The sequence below is a fragment of the Grammomys surdaster genome, unplaced genomic scaffold (assembly GCF_004785775.1).
Source record: "Grammomys surdaster isolate TR1022 unplaced genomic scaffold, NIH_TR_1.0 251, whole genome shotgun sequence".
Taxonomy (NCBI): domain Eukaryota; kingdom Metazoa; phylum Chordata; class Mammalia; order Rodentia; family Muridae; genus Grammomys; species Grammomys surdaster.
In genome coordinates this window covers 2,406,910-2,418,991 of record NW_021604692.1, presented here as the reverse complement: position 1 = coordinate 2,418,991, position 12,082 = coordinate 2,406,910, and the positions used below count along the sequence as shown (strand labels likewise).

General features: G+C 45.7%; 1 protein-coding gene across 1 annotated transcript in view; it reads right to left on the bottom strand.

The window, feature by feature from the left end:
* The window catches only part of Hck (HCK proto-oncogene, Src family tyrosine kinase), a 42,743-nt gene that overhangs the window by 24,943 nt on the left and 5,718 nt on the right, over window positions 1-12,082 (bottom strand). Inside the window, exon 2 of the mRNA XM_028774985.1 lies at window positions 775-892. Within this exon, the coding sequence (XP_028630818.1) occupies window positions 775-891 (117 nt within the window). The 5' untranslated portion in view covers window position 892. The remainder of the gene's footprint in view (window positions 1-774; window positions 893-12,082) is intronic.

Below are 12,082 nucleotides of genomic sequence, written 5' to 3'. Positions count from 1 at the left end.
GTGTGTGTGTGTGTGTGTGTGTGTGTGTGTGTGTGTGTGTGTGTGTGGTGTGTGCTGGGTTTTGAGAGTTAAAATACTCATTTCTATTTTCTTCTTTATGGTTCAAGATGTTAGATAGGGCTCAGCTGCTGCTCTGGCTACCATGCCTGCCACTGCCTCTGCTCCACCATCATGGACTCTAACCCTCTAGAAGCGTGAGCCCAAATAAACTCCTTCTTCTACAAGCCACCCTGGTCCTGGTATTTTATCACAGTAATAGAAAAGTAACTAAAATAACCACTATTGATGATTTTTTGCATGTATATGATGTATGTTTATGTGTGTTCACATGTGTGTGGATGCATATCTGTGTACAGGTATGTGTCTACGTGGGTACATACATGTGTGGAGCCCCCGAAGTTGATACCTTCCTTCATCACTTGCCTTACATATTGAGGCAGGATGTCTCACTTGAACAGTCATTCTGGCCAGCTTACTCTGGAGATGCTGCGTCTCTGCCTGTGAGTGCTGGGATTATAGGTCCTACTGGGGATCCAAACTCTGGTCATCACCCTTGGGCAGTAGTCCTTTATCCACTGAGCAAGCCCTCAGCTATGGCTGCCACTCTCCTTGCTGATTGTCGTTGCAGGGCAGATGGACAGCCATGCTACCACTACTGCTGTCATCATGGGTCTGCCTGCATCCTGCTGCACTGCTGCAGGGCCCATATTTCACTTTGGGGAAGAAAGGGTTTAGAGCCCCTGTGGCAGGTGCTCCCTGGGATGCTCTACTCACCAGCTTACTGGAGGACGTGGGATCCGGCACATACACAGGGCCCTTCTGATTGGCACTTGGCTCTGTTTTTGAGGCCTTGCTTCCATCTCGGAGGAACCTGGACTTCACGCATCCCATCCTGTAGCCAACAGAAGGGAAGATAGGAGGAGCTGAGGCTGGGAAGAGCCCCACAGGGGCCTTCACATTCCCACTCTGCCTGCCAGTCCTGAGTGAAACTGCTTGGGTCCTTGGCTTCTCCCTGGCTCTTCTGCCATGGTGCTTGGCCAGAGCTGACTTGGTTCTAGTCCTGGGCTCCAAGGACCACCAGGATAGGGAATCTATTAATGAAAATTATGAGAATAATGGAAACGGCAGATCTGTGGAGCAGAGTGGGTGGTGGATACTGTTGGCCTCGGGTCAGGAAACTGAGCTGATTCCTGGCCCCTGCACCCCACTGCACCTCGTTTATCATCCCACCTAACAAGTTCCCTACTGAAGAGCACTCCAAGCTTGTGGTAGTGATGTGAGATAATACTACACTGTCACCATGTGTCCCAGCAATGAAGATGAATAACATGGCTCCAATAATCAAGACTAACACCAGGGCATCATCTTCCTTGCATTAAGATTGGTTTATAACTCCATCCCTCCATCCTTCCTCTTTCTCATCCCTCCTTCTTTTCCTCCTCTTTCTAGTAGGTTTATCTGGTCATTCGTTCATTCATTCATTTGTTCATTCAGGTTGCACTTTTTTTTTTTAGAGGGTTTCCAACACCTCTATGTAGCAGAGGATGACCTTGAACTTCCGATCCTCCTGTCTCCACCTCCCAAGTGCTGGAATTACAAGCATGCAGTGTCATGTAGAGTTTATGTGGTATTACGAATGGAACCCAGGACTTGGTGCATTCTGGATAACCAATCTTCCAACCTTTCTTTGACCAACATTTATGTTAATTTTTTTTCTAACCATGAATAAGACAGACCAGCTCATGTCCTACGGAGCTCAACTGGAGATGAGCAGGAGACATCGGTAACAAACTAGTGAATAGGAAACGGACATGACAAATTTAGTGACAAGTGGGAAGGCAGCGAGAGATGATGCCAAATGAAATAGCTGGGCGGGGCCCTGGGGGCTGACAGATGGGAAAGGCTGGGCGGGGCCTTGGAGATGGACAGATGGGAAATGCCTTTCTTGGGTGAAATTAGCCTAGGTTTCTGAGTGACACAATCGACTCTGAAGGTAGAATATGCCAGGCAGCAGGACCAGCAAGTGCAAAGGCACTGAAGCTGGATGTCCTTGGAGACGTGGAGCTCTCCACGAAGGAAAAGTCTGTGACAAGAAGTCTGTGACAAGGCCACCACATCTCACAGGCCTGGGAGGAGGATGCAAACTGTGCAGACTTTGTGGTTCAATTTGTGCTTTTTAACTTCACTTTAATTTTATTTTCCAGACTGGCCATTGAGCCTACCTCATTGAGCTATATCTCCAGTGCATTAACCTCCACTTTAAGCTGAACCATTGGTTGCTGGGTGAAGTACAGAGGACTCTGGAAGCAGGCCATGGGCCCTGTGGGAGATTGCTATGATTGTCCAGCCGTAGGTGACAGCAATTCTGGGGCCTAAGGGGCTAGAACCCCATCTTTTGGGGGTATATCTCTCAGACTTTGCTGCCATATTAACTTAAGAGGAAACACATTCACCTGTTTTTTTTTTTGTTTGTTTGTTTGTTTTTTTCTTTTTTTCCGAGACAGGGTTTCTCTGTGTAGCCCTGGCTGTCCTGGAACTCACTCTGTAGACCAGGCTGGCCTCGAACTCAGAAATCCGCCTGCCTCTGCCTCCCAAGTGCTGGGATTAAAGGTGTGCGCCACCACCGCCTGACCACCTATTTGTTTTGAGACAGCTTTGCTATGTAGCCCAGGCTAGCTTCAAAATCACATTTTTCTTGCCTCAGCCTCCTAGTGGCAGGATTATAGCTGTGTGTCACCACACCCAGGTGCTGACCTAGTAACTGGAGTCAAAGCTTAACTGTGAGGAGCTAAGGGCATAGTTCTGTGGTAGAGGGGCGATGTAGCCTGTGTGAGAGCCTGGAACTGAGACTCAGGCTGGGCTGGATCCCCAGCATGGCATACACAAACACTCCACTGTAAACATTGCTAAATCGTTTCTTTTCTCTACACCGGCCCATGTGTTTGCAGAGAAAGTGGGCTGCGAGCCACTCTAGAAGGAAGTGCTGGCTTCTCCAGGACTGCACAGTCAGTTCTGAGGTGTTGAGAACTTGGTTCTGTTATGACCATAGCACCCGAACACACTGCGTCTCATCTGACTGAGGAAGCTAAGAAGGCTTGGGCCTGGGTAGTATTTGTATGGGAAAGCTCACTTATACTTAAGTTATTAGAGCCAGCCTGGACTAACATGAGACCCCATCTCAAAACAAACAGAAGCAAAAAACCACCATGATTTCTTGTATTTACCACTATTTGTCTATCCCAGGAAAGAGCGCACTTGGCTTCCTGGAATGCTACATTGTTAATTTGAAATTTTATCACAATGAATCAAGTGCTTTATCATTTAAATCTAAAATCAGCAGCTCTGATTTGTGACAAAAGTTCTAGAAAATCAAGCAGCATCTTGTGTGCGTATGTGTGTGTGTGTTTACACTGCACCAGATCACAGAACATTTGGTACGCTTTGATCAGCTGTAGGAACTTGCTGTGTGAGGCAGGGCAGCTCCATCCCCCTGCATGGGCAGTGACAGGTGCAGCTGTGAGCAGTGCAGCAAAGAATTCCTAGGCCCAATCACGGAGTGCATATTAAGCATCATTTACATGGCTGATTTACATATTCATGAAGACCCAACTCCAGACCCCTCTCAGGAAGGATGGCTCTCTCTCTCTCTCTCTCTCTCTCTCTCTCTCTCTCTCTCTCTCCCCCTTTCCTGGTGCTGTGAATGGAATCCAGGACAGCATGAATGTCCAGCAAGAATCCTACCACTGAGCTATGTCCTCAGCCTGCATGGGGGGGGGGCTTTGTCTCACGGGTTGGAGTTGTCTAAGGGAGCTGAGAGAAGTGAAAGTATGGGTGCAGGGAGCCCCACAGAAACCTCAGCCCTAATATTTCCATTTATGAGAATATTGCCACCAGGTGGGGGTGCATGGCGGGAGGTGTGACTCAGTGGCTTAGCACTTGCTGGGCAGCAAGGGACCTTGGGTTCAAGCCACATCCCCTAACAGATAGCAAAGGAACAAGTGGTAAAGATGCAAGGGTAGTCCGCAGATTCTTTAGCTCAGAGTTACAGCCACTACACACAGCAAGAACGTTTGAAACAGGAAATTCCTATCACTTTGGAGCAGGTATCCTATGTGCCATGGCGTGTATGTAGGAGTTTCAGAGGACAGTCTTGGCTGCTGGCCTTCCCCTTCCTCTGTGTTTTGAAATGGTCTTATGAAGGAGAATTCCTGGAAATAAGCTATGTCTGCAAAAGCTGATTGACCGATAACATCTCCACTGATGCAGAAAGGCTATGATGTTGCAGGGGTCCAGAGCCTAATTACAGGCAACCTTGACTCTCCTAGATAGCCATTCCTTGGCCACCTATAACATTCAGTGACTTAACAGATATAAGCCTTCTGGAAGGCTTAACAAGCCCCCTATTTTCCACTATTCAAAGGGCTAAGAGAGCAGTCAGACAGCATCTGAAGCCCATAGCAGAGATTCTCCCACTTTGCAGTAACCACCTGACTCACGTGCCCACTGATGGGTTTGAAAAGCGTCATGATTTATAATTCTCTTTGTCTTGTTACTATAAGAACTTCATGAGGGGGCTGGAGAGATGGCTCAGCGGTTAAGAGCACTGACTGCTCTTCCAGAGGTCCTGAGTTCAAATCCCAGCAACCACATGGTGGCTCACAACCATCCGTAATGAGATTGGATGACCTCTTCAGGTGTGTCCGAAGACAGCCAGCGACAGTGTACTCATAAATAAAATAAATAAATAAATCTAAAAAAAAAAAAAAAAAAAAAAAGAACTTCATGAGACTACTTCCATGTTGGAACATGGAATTTGGGGTGACCTAAATCTGCATTCCTGACTATGGTCACTCAGCTCCAGAATAACCTCTCATTCCTTTGTGTCCATTGTCTCTGGTTCGCCCATTGCCTATGCCAGGCTAGGTGCCCTGAGACCTTCTGGTGACTCATTCTCCTGCCTCCACCACCCATCCTTTCATGGGGAGCACTGGGATTAAACACCCACGTGACTGTGTCCAAACAGGTTGTCAGGCTTGCGGTGAGCCATTCACTGCTGAGGCATCTTCCAGGGACTGCTCAGACCACCTTGTCCCTTACATATGGCGTTTGCTCCACGGATCAAGCTGAGAAGTGAAACTTGAATGCACAGAATCACATCTCAAAGCCAGAGAGAGAGAGAGAGACGCCATTGTTAGAGACAGATTGGTGATGGCCTGGAGCAGGATGAGGGGAGTTTTACTGAATGGGGGCATCTTCAGTTTTAGAAGATGATGGGGGTTATTAAGGTGGATGATGACAATGGTGTCACATTATGAATGTATTTAAATGCCACTGAATTACACACTTAAAATGTTAAAGTGAGAGACTTTGTGTCATACACATTTACTACAACTGGCTTCTACGTCACATATATCCTTTCTCTTCCCTCTCCCCTCCTCCCTGTAGGCCTCTCTTCCCCCCCCACACCATACATGTATATGCAAATTTATAATCTAGGTGGGGCTTTTGATAGATAAATGATATTTGTCTTCCCAAGCCTGGCTTATTCTACCTATTTTTCATCCTCTTTTGTAAAAACTACATAATCTTATTCCTCTTTACAGATGAATAATATTCCATTGTGTATATGTATTTCACTTTCTTTATTCATTCAGCTGCTGATAGCTCTCTAGGCTGGTTCCACTTCCTGGCTATTGAGACTAGTTCAGCAATAAACGAGGATTGCAGCTGTGTTGGCTTACAACCCTTTGGGTATATACCCAGAAGTGTACAGCTGGGTCACATGGTAGCTCTAGCTTTAGTTTTTGAGGAACCTTCATATGGATTTCCATGGTGGCTGCACTAGCCACTCCCACCAGCATCGACTTTCCTCATGGCCTCACTAGCATGTGTCATTGTCCTTTTGCTTTTTGTTCGTTAAGGGCTCACTGTGTAGCCCAGGCAAGCCTAAAACTCACGACAATCCCCCTGCCTCAGCCTCATTTGTTTTCTTGATGATAGCCATTCTGACTGGGTGAGATAAAAGTACATCATAGTTTTACTGTACAGTTCTCTGTTGTCTAAAGATGTTGAACATTTTTTTTCCAAATGCTATTGGCCATGTATTTCTTTCTTTGAGAACTGTAGCATATTCAGTTCATATCCCACATATTGATTAGATGACTTGGCTTCTTGTCATTTAGCTCGTGCAGGTTTTAATATTGTCATTATTAATCACCTCCCTGACTTATAGTTAGAAAGTATCCTTTTCCATTCCATGGACTGCAGAGCCTTTTAATTTCACACAAGCCTGTTCATAACTCTTGGAGTCCTTTATGGGAAGTCTTTGCCTGTGCTTCTATTTTGAAGGGCTTTGCCTCTGCTTTTGGCAGGTTCAGGTCTTGCATGGGGGTCCATTTTGAGTTGATTTTTGTACAGAGTGGGATACATGGATCGAGTTCCTTTCTTTTACACTTGCATGCTCAGTTTATCAACTGCAAGTTTCTGCATTAACCATCATGCCTTGCACAACGAAGCGTCTCTGATAAGAGTTGAGAGTGGCACTCACCTCAGTGTGATGTTTATTATTAGCAAAATAATAGTAGTGTGTTCACACCTGGGGCCTATGAGCTCCCCCAACTGTGGGTTCTTGGCCAGATTAAAAAACAAAAACAAAAACAAAAAAACAACAACAAAAATAAAACCCACCAGGCAGTGGTGGCGCACGCCTTTGATCCCAGCACTTGGGAGGCAGAGGCAGGCGGATTTCTGAGTTTGAGAGTTCGAGGCTAGCCTGGTCTACAGAGTGAGTTCCAGGACAGCCAGGGCTACACAGAGAAACCCTGTCTCGAAAACAAAACAAAACAAAAGCAAAAACAAAAAAAACAAAAATAAAAATAAACAAAACAAAACAAAACAAAATGACATGGGTTGGTTCCCTTCTGTAATGCAGGCCTTAAATCCAATCATAAAGTTCATGGTTATTTCTCTACTTTTATACTACTATTGCACCCAGGGTTGTTACTGTCACCCAGATCCTGAAAAACGGATGTCAAATTCTCTCACTCACATGTGGGTCCTAGCCCAGAATCTTTAGGTTGTGTGTTTAACCTGAAGTACTTGTAATATCTGGGAAACTAGAAAGAGATCATTGACGGGAAGGGGAAAAGGGTTTTTCTTCCTGGTTCTGTGAAGAATGCCATTGGGTTTTGATGGGGATTATATTGAAACTGTGTATTGCTTTTGGTAACATAGCTATTGTCATAGTATGAGTTCGCTAATCCATGAACATGGAAGTTCTCTCCCTCTTCTCATATCTCCTTCAATTTCTTTCTTTGGTGTCTTGAAGTTTTCACTATGAATGTCTTTTACCTCCTTAGTCAGATTTATTCCTGTTTTTTTGTTTTTTGAGACAGGGTTTCTCTGTGTAGTCCTGGCTGTCCTGGAACTCACTCTATAGACCAGGCTGGCCTCGAACTCAGAAATCCACCTGCCTCTGCCTCCTAAGTGCTGGGATTAAAGGTGTGTGCCACCACTGCCCAGTAAGGGTATTTTTAAAAAGCTGTAGTGAATAGGATTTTTTTTTTCTGATTTAGTTTTCAACAAGTTTATTATTCAGATATAGAAAATCTACTGGTTTTCAATGTTGACCTTTTATTCTGATACTTAGCTAGAAGTGTTTATTAGGGCTAAGGGTTTTCTGGTGGAAACTATAGAGGCTTTTAGGTGTAGGATCATAAACCAACAGCTTATAACTGGCACTTGAGGGGTTGAGGTAGGAGGGGCGCCATGAATTCGAGGCTAGCTTGAGCTACATAGAGAGTTCAAGGCCAGCCTGGTACCACAGGGAGATCCTATTTGAGAAAATGCACAAAACAAACCAAATCACAACAAACAGACCCAAGAGTTCAGATCATGTAATATTCAAATGGGGGTGATCTGACTTCTTCCTTTTCTATTTGTATCCCTTTTCTATCTTACTGCCCTGGATAAGAGTTCAAGCACTACACTGAATAAGAGTGGACAGAGTAGACACACTCATTCCTGATTTGAGAGGAGATGTTTTCAGTCTTTCCCTTCTTAATATTGTGTTGGCTGTTAGTCTGTGGTATAAAGCCTTTATTATGTTGAGGACTATTCCTTCTATTCCTAGTTTCTTCAGGGCTTTTATCTTTTTATCAGAGATGTTAAACTTCATTAAAGGTACTTTCTGAATCCATTGAGATGATTGTGTGATTTCTGTCCCTAATTCTATCTACGTGTTTTGTTACATGTACTGATTTGTGAATGTTGAGTTGTGCTTGAATCCCTGGAGTGAAACCAACATGGATGAAGTGTATGGTTTAAGTGTGTTCCTGTTTGCAAGTGTTTTACTGAGTTTGTGTGTGTGTGTGTGTGCGCGCACATCTATGTTTGTCAGGGACATGGCTGGGTATGGTTTTGCATCTGGGTGAAGCTAGCTTTGTACTTTGAGATTAGTTCTCTTCTCTTGCTATTTTGTGGGACAGTTGGAGGAGATACTAAAATCTTAGACGCCACAGTGTAGTGGGGGTGAACTAGGAGTTTGGGTCCTGAGGTTCTGCCACCGCTGGCTGTGAGATAGCCTCTCCGTTTCGTTTTCCTGTCTGTAATTAGGAAGCACTTGCTTCTCAGGCTTGACTTGAGGTTTCCCGAGACAAAGGCTGTGGCAACTGTTGAACATGAACATTGTTTGTCGAACGTAGTTCCCAGTCAGTCACTGGGAGCAGAAGTAGCCTCCAGTTCCACAATGACTCAAAGCTGTTGAGCACGTCTAGGACAATTGCAGCTCCCCTCCCACCCCCAAACTCCTCAGTTGTGTAAGTGATACCTGGCTGGCTGTTTCCCAGGACTGTCATGCTGGCTGCAGATCCTCTCAGACTCTAAGCCAAGGAGGAGGCTGGGCCTGCTTGACCGTCGCTGGGTTGGGCAGGGTTCTGAAATCATTTATACTCTATCCCCACCTTTGCCGAAAGCTCACAGTGTGACTTAGGAAAGACTCTGTTTCTCCAGAAGTGAAGGAGACCTACCCTGAGGGAGAGAGCTGAAGTGTCTTCCTATGTGACATCTGTTTGCCACTGTTAACAGCAGCTCCCCCAGCTTTCCTCTGTGGACCCCTCCCCTCAGGACCGGCTCATGGACTGAGGTAGCCTTAGCTTCAGTCTCTTGCAGGAGTAGGTCTGTGACCAATCAGAGCTGTAGCCAAAGAAGACAAGCAGTGACTCAGTTCTGATCAAGGAGCATCAGTCTGTGGCCTCTGTCTGGGAAAGATGTTTTCAGTAGCCACAAAGAACCAAGAAATAGAGACATCCAGATTCCCAAACTCAAATGCAGCCTGGCCTGAAGTTAGAGTCCTGTGGAGTTGTCAATAACTTCTTCTGCTGCTTGGGCCAATTTAAATTAGATTTTTGCCCCTTAATACCACACAGAGAGTTCTTCCCAGAATACAGGAGATTCTTAGGAGGGGGGTGCAATTCACACTCAAGGGTAAATGGCTGATTAGCAAAAACTTCTCTGATAGCAGGTCTTGGTACAAGAGAAGTTAAGCTACGAGGTAGGTCCACAGAGGGTGAGGATGCGGATTATGGATCTTGTCAAGCTGGTGGCACTGAAGCCATGACTACCTAATAAGTGCCTGGCATATGAGGGTCTCTCCATCTAGGTTTGAGGTGTGAGCACATTGTGTTCTTTTACCATATATAGGTGTAAACCAGAATTAGGAACCCATTCTCAATGGGAAAATGAAGCCTCAAAGAAGAAATTCCTGTGAGAAGGCACAGTGATAGGGAGAATGAATTCTCCTTCCTGTCATTCCCCCTGGGGTCAACAACAGAGGCTACTGGCCAAAGTCTGGGGGAGTGAGAACCCCAAAAGGAAGCTCCTGGAGGTGGCAGCCACTGTGGGGGCCTGTGGCTTACAACTGTCTGTTTAGGGGAACTTTCTGTTCTTGGAACAGCTCAGCCATGGGGCTGGTGCATCTTTCTAAACAGAAGTTCCTTTCTAAAGCAGTTTTTAGGGTACAGAGTCCCTGCAGGACCCCTGGTTGCCTTCCGAGAGAACCATGCTTACTCTATACAACTTGTCTCTGGTGGACTTCTCAGGTGCTTCCTTTTGGAGACTTAGCTTCCTCTGGCTGAGCTATGATTTCCGTGCAGACAGAAAGAGTCTTAGAGGTCCAGCCCTCCATTTTCAGGTGGAGTAAAAGTTCTAGAGAGGATCCACAGTGGGCTCTGGATCACCCAAAAGTACGGGACCACACCATCTTGAGAAAGACTTTGGCTTCTGCTCCCACGTATGGCTCAGTTACAAAGTTGGTATGAGATGCTTGAGCCCCAGTGGCTAGTTCAACTGCCAATCAAAATCTTAGGATTTTACCCTCTATTTTGGTCAGCTCCAGAGATCTGCAGCATCTGTGAACTTTCTGGGATGTGGATTTTTTTTTTTTTAATATCATTTTAGCTCCCTTGAGGCCAGCAGTTTGAAAAGTACAAGATGAGACCTGAAATCATCTGGGGTAGAATCCCAATTCTTTCTTTTAAAAGTACAAGAATTCTTTAAAATGCAGGCCAGGGGGCAGAAAATCTTGCTATGGAAGCGTAAGGACCTGGGCTCCCTGTCCCTAGCATCCAGGTGTGACAGCACGTATTTGTAACCCCTGTGTTTGGGGAGACAAGAGACAAGAGTATCTCTGAGGCACCCTGGCTGTCAGTCTAGCTTCGGTTTCTGTGAGAAACTCTGGCTCAAGGGAATAAGAGGGAGAATGTGGAAAAAATAAGGCACAGTGAACCTAACAAATTCCTGTGGCATCAGTGACACGAGCCTCCTTAGCACCCAAGGTTCTCAGCAGCAGTTACAGAGGTGGGGAGGATGGTCCAGTTTGCTCAGTCTTCCTTGACAAAACCAGGTGTTCCTTGCTGGAGCGGACTGTCCCCTTTACACAGGCCATAGTGGATGGTTTGTTGATAGGCAACTTTTTATTCTCACCTGTTGTTATTCCTAAGTCAGACACCCCAACCGTGTCTCATAGATGCAAGCCTCAAAGCCACTAGAACGTGGACTGGGATGTGTCTCAGTTGGTAGAGTATTCAGCTTGCAGAGCCCTGAGTTCCATCCCCAGTGCCACATAAGCCAAGGGTTGCTGCAAGTACCCATGACCTCAGCATTTACAGGGTAGAGGCAGAAGGATCAAAAGTTCAAGGCCATCCTCATTTTAAGAAAGAGAGAGAGTGAGAAAGAAGAGAGAGGAGAGAGAGAGAAGAAAGAGAAGAGAGAGAGAGAAGAAAGAGAGAAGAAAGAGAGGAGAGAGAAGTGTGTGTGTGTGTGTCTGTGTGTTGGGGAGATGGCTCAGTGGGTAAAGCTCTTACTGTTCAAGCAGCAGGATCAGAATTTGATCCCAGAACCTTTGGAGATGCTGAGTGGGCATGATGGCCTGTCTGTAATCCAGCCTCAGAAGCTGGAGCAGGGGACTAGCTATACTGGCCAACTTTGAGATTAATTGAGAGACCCTGCCTCAGTGAATAAGATGGAGAGCAATCAAAGAATATTCCTGGCATCAACCTCTAGCCTCCTCGACTTACACCACACACACACACACACACACACGCACACGCACACACACACACACAAGTACACACAGGTATGCACACACACACGCACACACACACACACATGCATGCACACACTCACACATGCACTGAACACACACACACACATGCACATATACACACACATATGCACATAAAAAAGGTGGGGGAGAGCAAGAACACATTTTCACATCTTCCAGTTGACAGAGCTCTAGGTCCTGGTTTCCTTTATATTTTGGAGGGTGTGTCTATCATTTTAGGATGAATTTTTATTACCTTTAATTAAGTATTCCTGTGTGTCTATATGTATGTGCACAGGAGTATGTATACTTGTGCAGTCCAGAGATGATAGATCCCCTGGAGTTACAGCCTGACATGGGAGTTGGGTGCTATATTCTCATCCTCTGAAAGATCAGCAGATGCTTCTAATCACTAAGCTATCTCTCCAGTCTCAAGGAGGATATTGATTTAGAACACCGTGAAACCCGTTGTTGTTTCACGGT